Source organism: Artemia franciscana, chromosome 10 (genome assembly GCF_032884065.1).
Source record: "Artemia franciscana chromosome 10, ASM3288406v1, whole genome shotgun sequence".
NCBI classification, from domain to species: domain Eukaryota; kingdom Metazoa; phylum Arthropoda; class Branchiopoda; order Anostraca; family Artemiidae; genus Artemia; species Artemia franciscana.
In genome coordinates, this window is record NC_088872.1 from 37,955,007 (window position 1) to 37,967,283 (window position 12,277).

Here is a 12,277-nt window from a genome sequence, read left to right on the forward strand (position 1 = left end):
AATAGCTACCATTACTCAGCTAACCTTAAGTGATGATTCTTAGTTTGTTTCTTCAAGCTGTGTTTTTACATCTTCGGTTACTATGGGCTAAAGTTCAATCTTTACTAGGTTTCATCTAACGCTGCAACCATGGTCGAGTAATTTTAACGAAAACACATGCTTCAATTTGTCAGTTTCACCAATATTTTCTAAATATTTGTTGGAATTTTATCAATATAAACTTTGAAAGACAATACCTAATAAGTCTTAGTGCCAAGCCTTAGCAGGTTCAAGACATCAGTAGTTTTTCCTTTTTTCAATTTTTCTTTGTAAAGCACGTTATTCATAGGAATTACAGTTCTACCGCCATGGTTTCTCGAATAGAAATTTTGAATGTATGCATAGCGTGCTTTGATTTTGGCATGATTAACCTGCTTTTCTTTCAAATACGTTCTTTCTCTTAAGGTGTTGTCCCAGATGAAAATATGGACAGTTGAACTGTCATCCAACGAAGATGAATGTAAAAAAGCTGATGTCAATCGATGTGAGGCTTTGGTGAGGAGGCATGCCGAAAACATGGCACATATGCAGAATACTGTGTTCAGGGTTCTGCAAAGAGGTCAAGAACTGTATCAGGTTTGTGTATTTCTAATCACTGCTACTGAAACAAACCTAGGCCTGTAGATCCTGCGGTAAGGGAAAATCAAAATTTAGTTGATTTTTCTTAAGGCTGTGTAAAAAATAATTGGTAGTCATCAGCTGAAAAAAGGGGGAAGGCGCCTAAGTAGTTCGAGAGGAATGGATAGATTGCACAAAATTAGAAGTGATACCATCAAAGGATTTTGCATAAGACCTTTTTGGAAAAAAGGACAGATTAAAAAATTATGTAGGAAGTCTTAAAATATTTATATTTTAGAGGGGTAGGTCTGAAGCATTATATATTCATTATGCTTTATATTCATTATTCATTATATTTATATTATTTTATATTTCATTATGCAGTATAAATTTGTTAATTGTAATATTATGGATTATTTGGGCCTACGTTACATTCTTTGTAAACCAAGACGTATTTCATATTCGAAAAGATGGTTAGTATACGTAGATGATTAGTAGATGGTTTATAACGAATCATAATCGATTCGTTATAAACCAAGACGTATTTCATATTCGAAAAGATGGTTAGATAAAGCTTAGATTCTTGCAAGAAATTCTGCTGGAAAAGAAAGGGTGTGTAACAGCTAAAAAATGGTAGATCTCTTGGTTTCGATTATAATAGTAGAAATTAAGAGTTGTAGCAGAAGAGTTCTTAAAAAGTTGAATAGATATTTAGTGTATTAAAGCCCCAATGGCTATAAAAAAAGAACAAAAAGGGGAAATGTATATTCATAACTTAAGTTTATATAAGAATTTCAGAAACATGCGAAAACAGGCAATTTTTCCTATTATCTAAGTAAGTTTAGATCACTCTCTAAGAAAAGTGCAAGTAATACACTAGATATATATATATATATATATATATATATATATATATATATATATATATATATATATATATATATATATATATATATATATATATATATATATATAAATTAGCATATATGAAACTAATGAATGAAATGATCTAAGTGTTTTGCTACTTGTTACAGACAAAAGCTGGTCGCAAAATTGCATGTTTCACGGGGATCGCAAGAACGTTAGAAAGCTTCAAAATTGGCTCATTATATTGAAATAAAAGAAATTAAAAAAAGTTATTAAACTTCGAGATTGGAGAAGAGGGGGGGGGAGAAGGCTATGAAATGCGTATTTGCCATGAATGAGTGTTTTTCTGATATGATAAAATTTGATAGATAGATAAATCACACTCTTCACCTCCTCCATTTTCAAAAATATCTTAGATTCGAGGTTTCTTATCTTAGCCAAAAATTATTATTGAATTTGACTGTCTTAAGTTGATTTTTTTTCTAAGATATTTTGTTTTTCTTTGCGTTTCTTGTATTTTTTATTTTTATGGTAATTTTGAGGCACTTATTTCTATCCAGGATCTTTGTTTTCTTTTTTTCTATCTTTATTTTCTTCCTGAGGCTGATTCGAACAGAAATGGGAAATCAAAATGGCTACGTTGAAAATCGATCAATGATCAAATGATTTACCGTTAAATGGCTATGGAATCGGAATCGATTATATCCCAGTTCTGTTTTACTTTCTTTTTTTTATTATTTTTTTTCTATTTTTCTATTTTGAAATACTAGTGATATGAATCAAAATAATGTAACAACATTGGCATTTTATTTTGAAACTACTACTGTATGGGCCTAATGAAAATACAGCCAGCTGTTCAATTTCGCTATCCCTTTGGTATTAACGAGCTGAGCTTTTAGAATTTTGGAAGCTGAAAAGGAAATAGACTTCGGTGCTGGAAAAAGATATAAAAGAGAATTTATCGTTTGCTTCTTTTCTTCTCTTTTGAATGAAGTTAGTGTTTCTGATCAAGAATTCCCAAAATATTGACAGCCAAGTCCTGACACCTAGTATCTTTTTTTGCATGTAATCCTTTCTTGGTTGCCAAAACTTCAACGGATTGGAGGAATCTGCATACATATTATGTAATGTCAAGGTTGAAAAGAGATTGTTAGCATAAGACGTATATTGCTGGATGAGCTAAAAATTCGTCAGTTCGAATTCTATTCTTGCTCTGTGGAAACTCCTGCTCTGTTTAAATATTACCTATAATAAGTTTTAAAATCATTTTGGTTATTATAGTAATATTTTTCTTACACCTTCAATAGAAAGTTATTGCCAAATTTTATTGAAAAATTTAAAGTATGGAGGATAAAACGAGAGTAAAAAAATGTACATATAGTAAAGTTGTTGAAAATTTTTGACAACTTCCTTAAAAAGGTAATGAAGTGCTTCCTTCAAGGTACTGCATTATGCATAAATTTTGATGAGGGGAGCAAGGAATAGGGCACCCTTTGGTGGTTGTCCATTGCCAAGGAAAAACTGACCGCTACCAATCAAATGCAACCGAACTGAAAAACCCTCCCCAGAACAGTTGAAGGCGGGCACGATCATAATTAATAGTTGTTGTTCGAACAAAAGAAGCACATGGTATCTATATAAAAGAAAATTATATTACAAAAAAGAAGAAATGACAAAACAGTATCAATAAGGGCTATAAAATTGATATTATTGGTCTACATGCTGTATGTTTTTATTGTTTTTTAATGCAAAATTGCTCTATAGTTATTTTATAGTAATAATAAATTTGTAATATTTTAGCTTTTTGAATCGAGCAACGTTCAGCTGTTCACAGATTCAGAGAACAAAACAACTGGGAGTGTGCGAGTTCAAGTCCTTTTGGAAAATCTTCATGAACGTGAATTGGACTTGGAAGATGCAGCGGAAATGCGTCGTGTCAAACTTGAACAAAAACTTAACCTTGCCCAACTCGAGGTTGAGGCTCACCAGGTTTGTTTTTACATGTGTTATCACAACATCTAGTAAAAAAAAAATCTTTCTGTTATACCGAAAAATTCAATATTCACTCTAGATCGGGAAAAATTTCCGAGCCCAAAAATGAGAAAACAAGTTTTGAGAGACCAAGAAAAAATAATGAGTTTTGAGAGCCCAAAAATACGAAAAACGAGTTTTGAGAGCCTAAAACCAATTAGTGAGTTTTGAGAGCCCAAGACCAAATAATGAGTTTTGAGAGCCCAAAAATGAGAAAAACGGGTTTTGGGAGCCTAAAACCAAATAGTGAGTTTTGAGAGCCCAAAAATGAGAAAAACGAGTTTTGAGAGCCCAAAACCAAATAATGAGTTTTGAGAGCCCAAAAATGTCGGAGACAAAAAGTTCATTCGAGCATTCCAAAACTATTATCCAAAAAGTCTGATTACCTAACCTTAGAACTCCACGAGACGTAAATGAAGTTTGAGGTTAGTAGGATTACTATGAAAACCCGAGCAAGACTTGTTAGTTGTTTTCTGGAGGGATTGTCTAAGGAAATTTTCACTTACTTGTTGACTCACTGTATACCAATCAATAAGCTTTACGAAAAGTACAGTCAATCCCACTTTCCATGTCTATAATGAAAGCTCCGTATAAATGGATAGGTAGCGTTTTACAGATGAAGAACGAAACCATAGAGGTAAGAGCTTATGGTGAGAGTGCATACATCATTATAGTATTATGGTAAGAAAATTACAGATAGAAACTTGTTGAAGGCACAAAATCGAAACCGAATTTTTATCCTAAGTCATCAAAAAACTTAACTCTTATTCATAAAAGGTTTAAAAAAAGACATAGTTAACGTTTTACAAAAATCTTTAGGTGTTCTACGAACATTATCTTGAAAAAAAAAAGGAAAAATCTGAACCAAATAGTCAACACATATGATCTGAGTACTGTTATAGTTATTTTAATTTTGATTTTGCTGCCCAAGGCAAACCTAAAACGTGTAATTTTTTTGTTTTTAATGACAAAGACTCACGCTGTTTTAAGTTCATGGCTATTTAATGATATTTTCGATTGATATAGACCATTGATATAGGCATCGTTTTACAGATGAAGAATGAAACCATAGAGCTAAGTAACTATAGAGCGTGTGGTGACTGTGCATGCATCATTATAATTTGTCGTAAGGAAATTACAGATAGAAACTTGCTGAAGGCACAAAATTGAAACCGAATTTTTATTCTAAATCGTCAAAAAACTTAACTCATATTCATATAAGGTTTAAAAAAAAAGATATAGTTAACGTTTTACAAAAAGCTGTATGTGTTCTACGAACATTATCTTGAAAAAAAGGAAAAATCTGAAACAAATAGTCAACTCATATGATCTGATTATTGTTTAGTTATTTTAATTTTGATTTTGCTGCCCAAGGCAAACCGAAAATGTGTATTTTTTTTTTTTTTTAATGACAAAGACTCACGCTGTTATAAGTTCATGGCTTTAAAATCATATTCTCGATTGGTATAGGCCAAATAACAATGAGAAAAAAAATGATGTGAATTTTTTCTTCTTTCATCAGCTTTGTATGTTTTTTATTACATTATTGTTCAACAGGTTGTATCATGGATTCGAAGCTCCGAGTCGATGCTGACAAGCACTCTGGTAGTTCCGACGAATCTACAAGAAGCTGAGCAACTAAGACTACAACATGATCATTTTCAAGTGGCAATTGAGGTGATTTGTTCTCAAATTCTATAAATTGCTTCTTTTGGAATATCTGAGAAATAAGAGAAAAATCTAAGTTAGTTTGAAAAGCATGGGTAAATTTATAAGAGCAGTAACGGTGCTATTGTCCGCAAAAAACCTTAATACCATCTAATGTTCGGCGACACCTGGTATCTTTCAATCTTTAATGTTTTTTTTCTGTCAGAAATTGAGATAAGACACTTATTACTAACCAAATTTTACCAAATGCACAAATTAAAAGTAGTTAATCTGATTATTACACTAAAAAATGTCAAATGTCACCAAACGCTAGATGGTGTTGAGTTTTTTTTCTGTCGGCACTAGCGCCGATCCCACTCTTGTAAGTTACCATACTCTTTGGGTTAGTTGACATGGAAGGCTAACCCTTTTTTTCTTTATACACACACGCAATATATATATATATATATATATATATATACATATATATATATATATATATATATATATATATATATATATATATATATATATATATATATATATATATATATATATATATATATATATATATATATATATATATATATATATATATATATATATATATATATATATATATATATATATATATATATATATATATATGTATTTATATATATTGAAAATATATATTTATTTTCAATTTAGCAAAAATGGCTGGATAAGGTAAAAGATACGGAACTAGGCATTTAAATTCCAAACTGCTTTTGTTGATCTCTGTTTTGAGGTCCTTCAAACAGGAAGTACAATGGGGGGGGGCAGCCGTCCTGTGTTGCATGCCCTTCCTGCTTACCTTCTGCACATTTCTTCATGTACCTATTTAGAGCTGGGTAGACTCTGGTTGAGCTTACAGAACCATGCCACTTCCCTCGTCCAAACCAAATAACTGGTCGCACCAGGAATAAACCCCTGCACCTCGGACAAAGGATTCCAAACTTAGCGCGCTAACCACTCGTCTAGGACGTCTTAAAAATGGCTTTGGGACTCAAGGATCTGTAGCACAGACCTTTCTGTTGCTTGATCTTCTCCCTCGGAGAGTGGCAACCTGGAGCTAAAATGGGACAAGCAGGTGTCTCACATTTGCACTGTGTTCAAAAATGATTTTGTGAAATTTTTTATTCAATTCTGTCAGCAATTGAACTGTCTTCCTATTTTAATCTTTGTTCAAAATCTAGGTGCTTTGATTCTTATTTTTGTTTTAAGTTTCCATAAAAAAAAGAATTCATATTTGGAAATTTGGAATTACTGGTGTTTCTACTTTTTCCAAAAATATGGAGTTTTTATAGTTGAAACAATACTAAATTGGCATGTTGGAAGGTGAAATATTTTGGCTATGTTCCTAATTCTCAAGTCTTTTTTTAATATGCTCTCAAAATGTCTTGTATTTTTCATGAAATTCGCCTGTTTTATCCTGTGTTTTCTCGATAGTAAAGAATGGCTTGATGTGAGAGTAAAATGGGTGTTGAGGGGCGGTGCAGTTGGGCTTTCCCTCAATCAAAAAAAAAAAAAAAAAAAAAAACTTGCCACAAACTATGAACTGTTGAAATACCTTATTGATACGAGGTTTTAGAGCCTAGACGAGGAGTGATGTCTTTTAATGATAAAATGATCGATAGGAAGAGCAAAGAACGTAAACAATAAAGAACAGTGAAAATGATATTTGTAGATCTTTTTGTACATCGTCATTCATTACCATGTACATCGTCATTCATTGCGACATATGTTTCAGGAGCGTAATAGTAGGCTGAGTTTTTTAATGCTTTTAAAAATTAAAAACCAAGGCCATTGTATTTGAATTGTTGAATTTAACTTTCCTCAACATTTTTTTTTTTTTTTTTTGCTTTACTTTTCGAAATTAAATTGTGATTTTAGCTGCTTATAAAGAATATATATTTTGTCTAATCTCTGTTGAAGCACTTTCAAAAAAAGGAAAAAGGGAAACGAATGTGAGATGAACATTGACAAGTATTTATTCAAAAAATTTGTTGATCAATAAACATTAAATAATGAATGGAACACTATCTATAGACGTATGACGTTGAATTCTGATCGGTATTTACCCTGTTATTTCGCGTGATATTCATATTAACAAGCAGAAGGACTCGGAGACAAAAATTATTTACCTTGAAATTCTCGTCCCTTTTATAATAATTCAGAAATTAATAGCTTTTTACGTTATAGAAAAAGTGGGTATTAGATGTCAATATAAACGTGTCTTGTATTTATTTATTTGTTTCCCTAAAAATTTAAAGCAAAAAAATTTAACCAACTTGTAAAACACTAAAACAAATCAAATTAATTAATGATTTACTAGAAAAACACAACAAATCTAGAATAATAATCAAAAAAACGCTATGAAAATCTCAAAATCAAATCGCGAAACAAATATTTTAAAATCACAAAATGATCAAAAAATCTTGGAAAAAATAAGTAAAGCATTTATCAATATAAACGTAACATGTGTTTATTTATTCATTTCCTTAAAACCGAGGAATAAAAGAGATATTGAACCAAGTTACAAAATAAATATAGAATGCATCAATCAAAAATAGCAAAAACAAATAACATATTAAGTATTTAATAAGTTCTGGAGAAAAGGTAAAAGGCAAAAAGAATTTTTATTTTAGATATGTTCTCTGATATGAATTTCAAATATTTTTTTTTCCAAAATCAATTAGATGTATATTATATATGAAACCAGAGAGATCTTAAAATATTTTTAAATCTTAATTTTAATTTTAGAAATTTCGAACTTCTAAATTTAATTCTTGAGACTAATTCAGTGCTAAAATGGCTCATTTGGAATACTAAGTAAAAATTTATTTATGATATACCAGTGACATGGAGTGTTAATTTGGGCTTCAATAAGTTAATACTTATTGAAGGAAAATGACGTGTTTTTTACATTTATTTATTTTTCTTGTGCAGAAAACACATTCCTCCGCTTTGCAAGTTCGACAAAAAGCCGAGCAAATGCTTAATAATGGTAATTGTGATCAAAATGCAGTGCGTGAACTGGCTGATCTGGTAACAAAGAGATGGCAGCAGTTGGTTACCTGTGCAGAAGAACGACATAAATTAGTGACTGCTAGTCTAAACTTCTTCAAAACAGCTGAACAGGTATGGATCAATTTTTTCTTCTTTTTTTTTACAGATCAGTTTATTGTTTAATTATTTTGATAGCTGACAAAGTACTTTATATACAGATTTTTTCACTTTTGTACCAATTTCTTAAAAAATAGAAAAGAAACTACATTTTTGGTTCTTTTTAGGAATAAACTTAAAAGAAAACTTTTGAACAAGATAAGTTTTTGAAAAAGTAAAGAACTCTATTCAACCAAAAATAGGCAGAAATAAAATCGGATCATCTACCAAGCGTAAGACTACCATAAATTACCGTCAATAAGGAACCGAAACCCAAAACAAAGAAAAAAGCAATAAATAACCGAGTCAAGCTCAAAACAAGCAAAAATCAACATGAGTAGGGCCGACAACCCCCATTCCTTCTCAAGACTAGAATATAATTTTTTGCTTTACTGAAAAAAAAGTCATGTTAAATGTTTTCACTTTTTAACTTTAATAAATCAAAAATTGTTAAGAAATTAAGGAATGAATATCAGTATACATATATTGAATTGATAGTGGAAATTCGTTTGTTTTTGTTCTCAGTAAAATGCAACTTGAAGAATAGAATATCTTTTATTCACTGCAATATCTGGAGCTAACATGAGCTTGTCATGACACAAAAAGAAGACTTAAAAAAAAATTAAGGCAGCAAGTGCTGCTTTAAGGTCAATAAATTAAAATGAGTCATAAAAAAATTTATAAGTCAAGAATCTATTTTCACGATTAAAATAGCGACTGTTTATATAGACTATTTTAGAATAATTAAGTATATAAATGGTTGGTATATTCAAAACACTCACAGGCAAATAGCTAAAATAAACTGCATCAAAAATTAGATATTTGTCAAGGTAATATTATTAAAATACCGACTAAAATAAGGGACAATTATTTTTTATTTGTTGGGAGTCTAGTGGCTGGTCCTTCAGTAGGGGGGCTTTTAAGGTCAGGTAGTAGACCACGATGAGCTGGGGATTCAAACAACTTAGTCCAAATCGATATGTCTACGACTATCAAGTGGATTCAAGTTGTGTTGTTTTAGTTGAGTAGTTATGTTCCAGTATAATTTTTACAGCTCTTTTTTTTTATCATTTCGAGTCTATCTGATTGATCTTTCGTCAAATCCGGATGCCAAGCTGGACACGCATACTCAAGAGAAGGTCTAACATAGCTGCGAGTTAGGTTCTGGTCTTGAGAAGACCTGGAGGTTGCCAGCCCTATTCGTGTTGATTACTGCTTGTTTCGAGTTTGACTCGGTTATTTATTGTAATATCTGTTCGTCCTGGATGGAACATATGGCTTATGTTTGTAATTAATCTTGAACTTTGAGAAGATTTCTACTTTTTTTGTAATTATTTAGTTTTGTGAGGATAATAAGACAACAATTGGCGAAAAGAATACCCCTAATAAAATTAAATCGTTTTGAATCTGATCAGCTATTAAGAGACGATATTGGATTCATTCTGTTCTTGTAGGATGCAAAGACAGTGTGATGTTTAATGTTTTTTGTTCTTGAAAAGCCAGCAACTTGTGTTATTGATTGAAAAGATCTACCTGTCGTTTAGTTTAGCCATAGTCAATGCCAAGGCTATGCAACTTTTGATTTGTAACAGCTTTGTCTCTGTTTTTATTTAACAGCATTTAGTTGATTTTAATACAATTTAGTTCATAGTATTAGAACGTATACGACAGTTAAATTACAGCTCCTTAAATTTGGATTGTGTACCGGTGGTAGTTTGGTACCGATGCGAAAATTATTGCCTTTTGGTTGTCATCAAAATCGGGCAAAGTCTCTCTGCCTTTTTCCCGACAGGAAAATCTAAACATATCTTATATAGCTATATATATATATATATATATATATATATATATATATATATATATATATATATATATATATATATACACATAAATATATATATATATATATACATAAATATATATATATATATATATATATATATATATATATCGTAAACTGCATATGTATATGTATAGCCATACGTATTTGTGGATAAATCAATAATTCCCTATTTTTGAAAGTCTTTCTCTATGTGGGTAAGTTGAAGTGCGCTACATATTTTTATTTTATTTTATGACATTTTATAATATTTAAGAATATAAACACTAATAATATTTGCTATTTAAAATCCAAAAAACGTGCTTCAGTGGTATATAGTTGGTCTACTTTACTACATTCTGCTATGTAACTTTTTCATATTTTTCACCATTCTGTAGTGCCTTACAGAGCATTCACCAACTAATGGCTTATTGACAATCATCCCCGTAAACCTCCTCGGTAAATTGGTTAATACATTAACAAAATTAAAATATAATTGTGTCTATTGCTTTTCATAAACTTAATCAATTATAACCTCTGAAAGGCACATAAGTCTTCTGAATGGCATTGAAAATAATGGACGGCTGGTTATTAATTGGTGATATGAACTGTGATATTAACTCTTCATCAGTGTGGACTGAGGTTCTTTTAGATTCACTACCAAGTAGTTACAAAATTTTGAAGGAAGTATGCCCCTCCCCCATTCGTATATCCATAATAGTGGCTTACTTTCGGAAATAATCGTTTCTTCTGGTCTCATCTGTGGCGAAGTCCATGTTAATCAGGATGTGCGTCATTATGACCACATCCCCCTGTACCGTCATTATCCCCCTGTACCTCATTGTTACCGTTGATGCCACTGCTGAGAAGAACCTTCGTCCTAGTTCTAGAAAATGGATTTCTAAAAGAGAATGGAACAAAGCTGACTGGCCTCTTTATTTTTTTACGCTTGTTAGCCTTCTATCAACGATTAAAGTCCCTTTTAATCTGTTGTGTACAAACATTGGATCCCCACAAGCCAGAATTCAGCTTAATATTAATCATTGCCACATCATGTTATGTTTAAAGAGGTTTGAAGAAGTTGCTGCTCCTCTACATTGCTTTCGAGCCCAGACAAGAAGTTAATTCGTAAGAATGACCTAGTTGTAGCTAAGTTGTGGCTCAAAATATGGTTAGCTTGCGGCTGCCCCCTAAGGGGTGATGTTTCGATATTAAACAAAGAACAAAGCTGGATTTTTAACGTTATCTGCGAAGAGTTAGGCATAATGGTGCCGAATTTCCTAAGACTCCGAGCCTGTGGAAAAAAGTGATTAATGTCGCGAAGTTCGATAGATTGCTTAAGGCAGACCAAATCCCGAATGTATCATGGATCAATCTTTATAGTAAGATTTTCGATACAGTTATATATACGGTTCATTCTCGTTTTGCCGTCCTCTGTTCTAATCTGTTGCCTAAGAAAATCACTCAAGGTCATGTACCTCCCGTTTGTATTGACCGTGCCAAAAGAAGTACGGAGAGACTTAACTCGAAATCTTATGATATCGACGGCATCAGTGCTTTTCTCCTCAATAGCGATTCTGAGAAATTAGTTTACCACTTGCAGCTACTTTGCCAGATGTGTTTATGCTCATCTTTAGTCCCTGATTCTTCTTTATTTGGTAACATTACGCCAATTTTGAAACGTGGTAAGGATCAGACTTGTTGCGGTTCGTATAGGCCTATTACGGTTCTTTGTACTTTAAGTAAAGTATTTGAATATGTTTTGCTCCCTGATCTCCTGTCTAAAGTAGATTATATGTCCAATCAATTTGGCTTCAAGCCGTATATAGGATGCCAGCATGCTCATTGCGCTCTAGCTTCGCCATTACTTGAAGCGCATAAAAATGGTTTTGAGGTCCATTTTTGTGCACTCGATGTTTCAAAAGCATTTGATTCAATATGCCATTTCCTATGTATCTATGTGTCTATTATATCAATTCTTCGTTTTTGGTATGCTAATTCATGTGTTCGACTCAAGTCAGGTGACAATTACGTTGGTAATGTCGCTATCCTTTCTGGTCTTAGGCTAGGAGGAGTCCTATCCCCGTATCTTTTTAATGCTTGTCTTTATTTTGTTTTGCCACGTACTAA

General features: G+C 31.8%; 1 protein-coding gene across 3 annotated transcripts in view; it reads left to right on the forward strand.

Moving 5' to 3' along the window:
• The window catches only part of LOC136032165 (triple functional domain protein-like), a 393,821-nt gene that overhangs the window by 98,619 nt on the left and 282,925 nt on the right, over positions 1-12,277 (forward strand). For all 3 annotated transcript variants that reach the window (XM_065712353.1, XM_065712354.1, XM_065712355.1), the window contains exons 15-18: positions 445-615; positions 3,265-3,453; positions 5,053-5,172; positions 8,113-8,304. In XM_065712353.1, the coding sequence (XP_065568425.1) occupies positions 445-615; positions 3,265-3,453; positions 5,053-5,172; positions 8,113-8,304 (672 nt within the window). The remainder of the gene's footprint in view (positions 1-444; positions 616-3,264; positions 3,454-5,052; positions 5,173-8,112; positions 8,305-12,277) is intronic.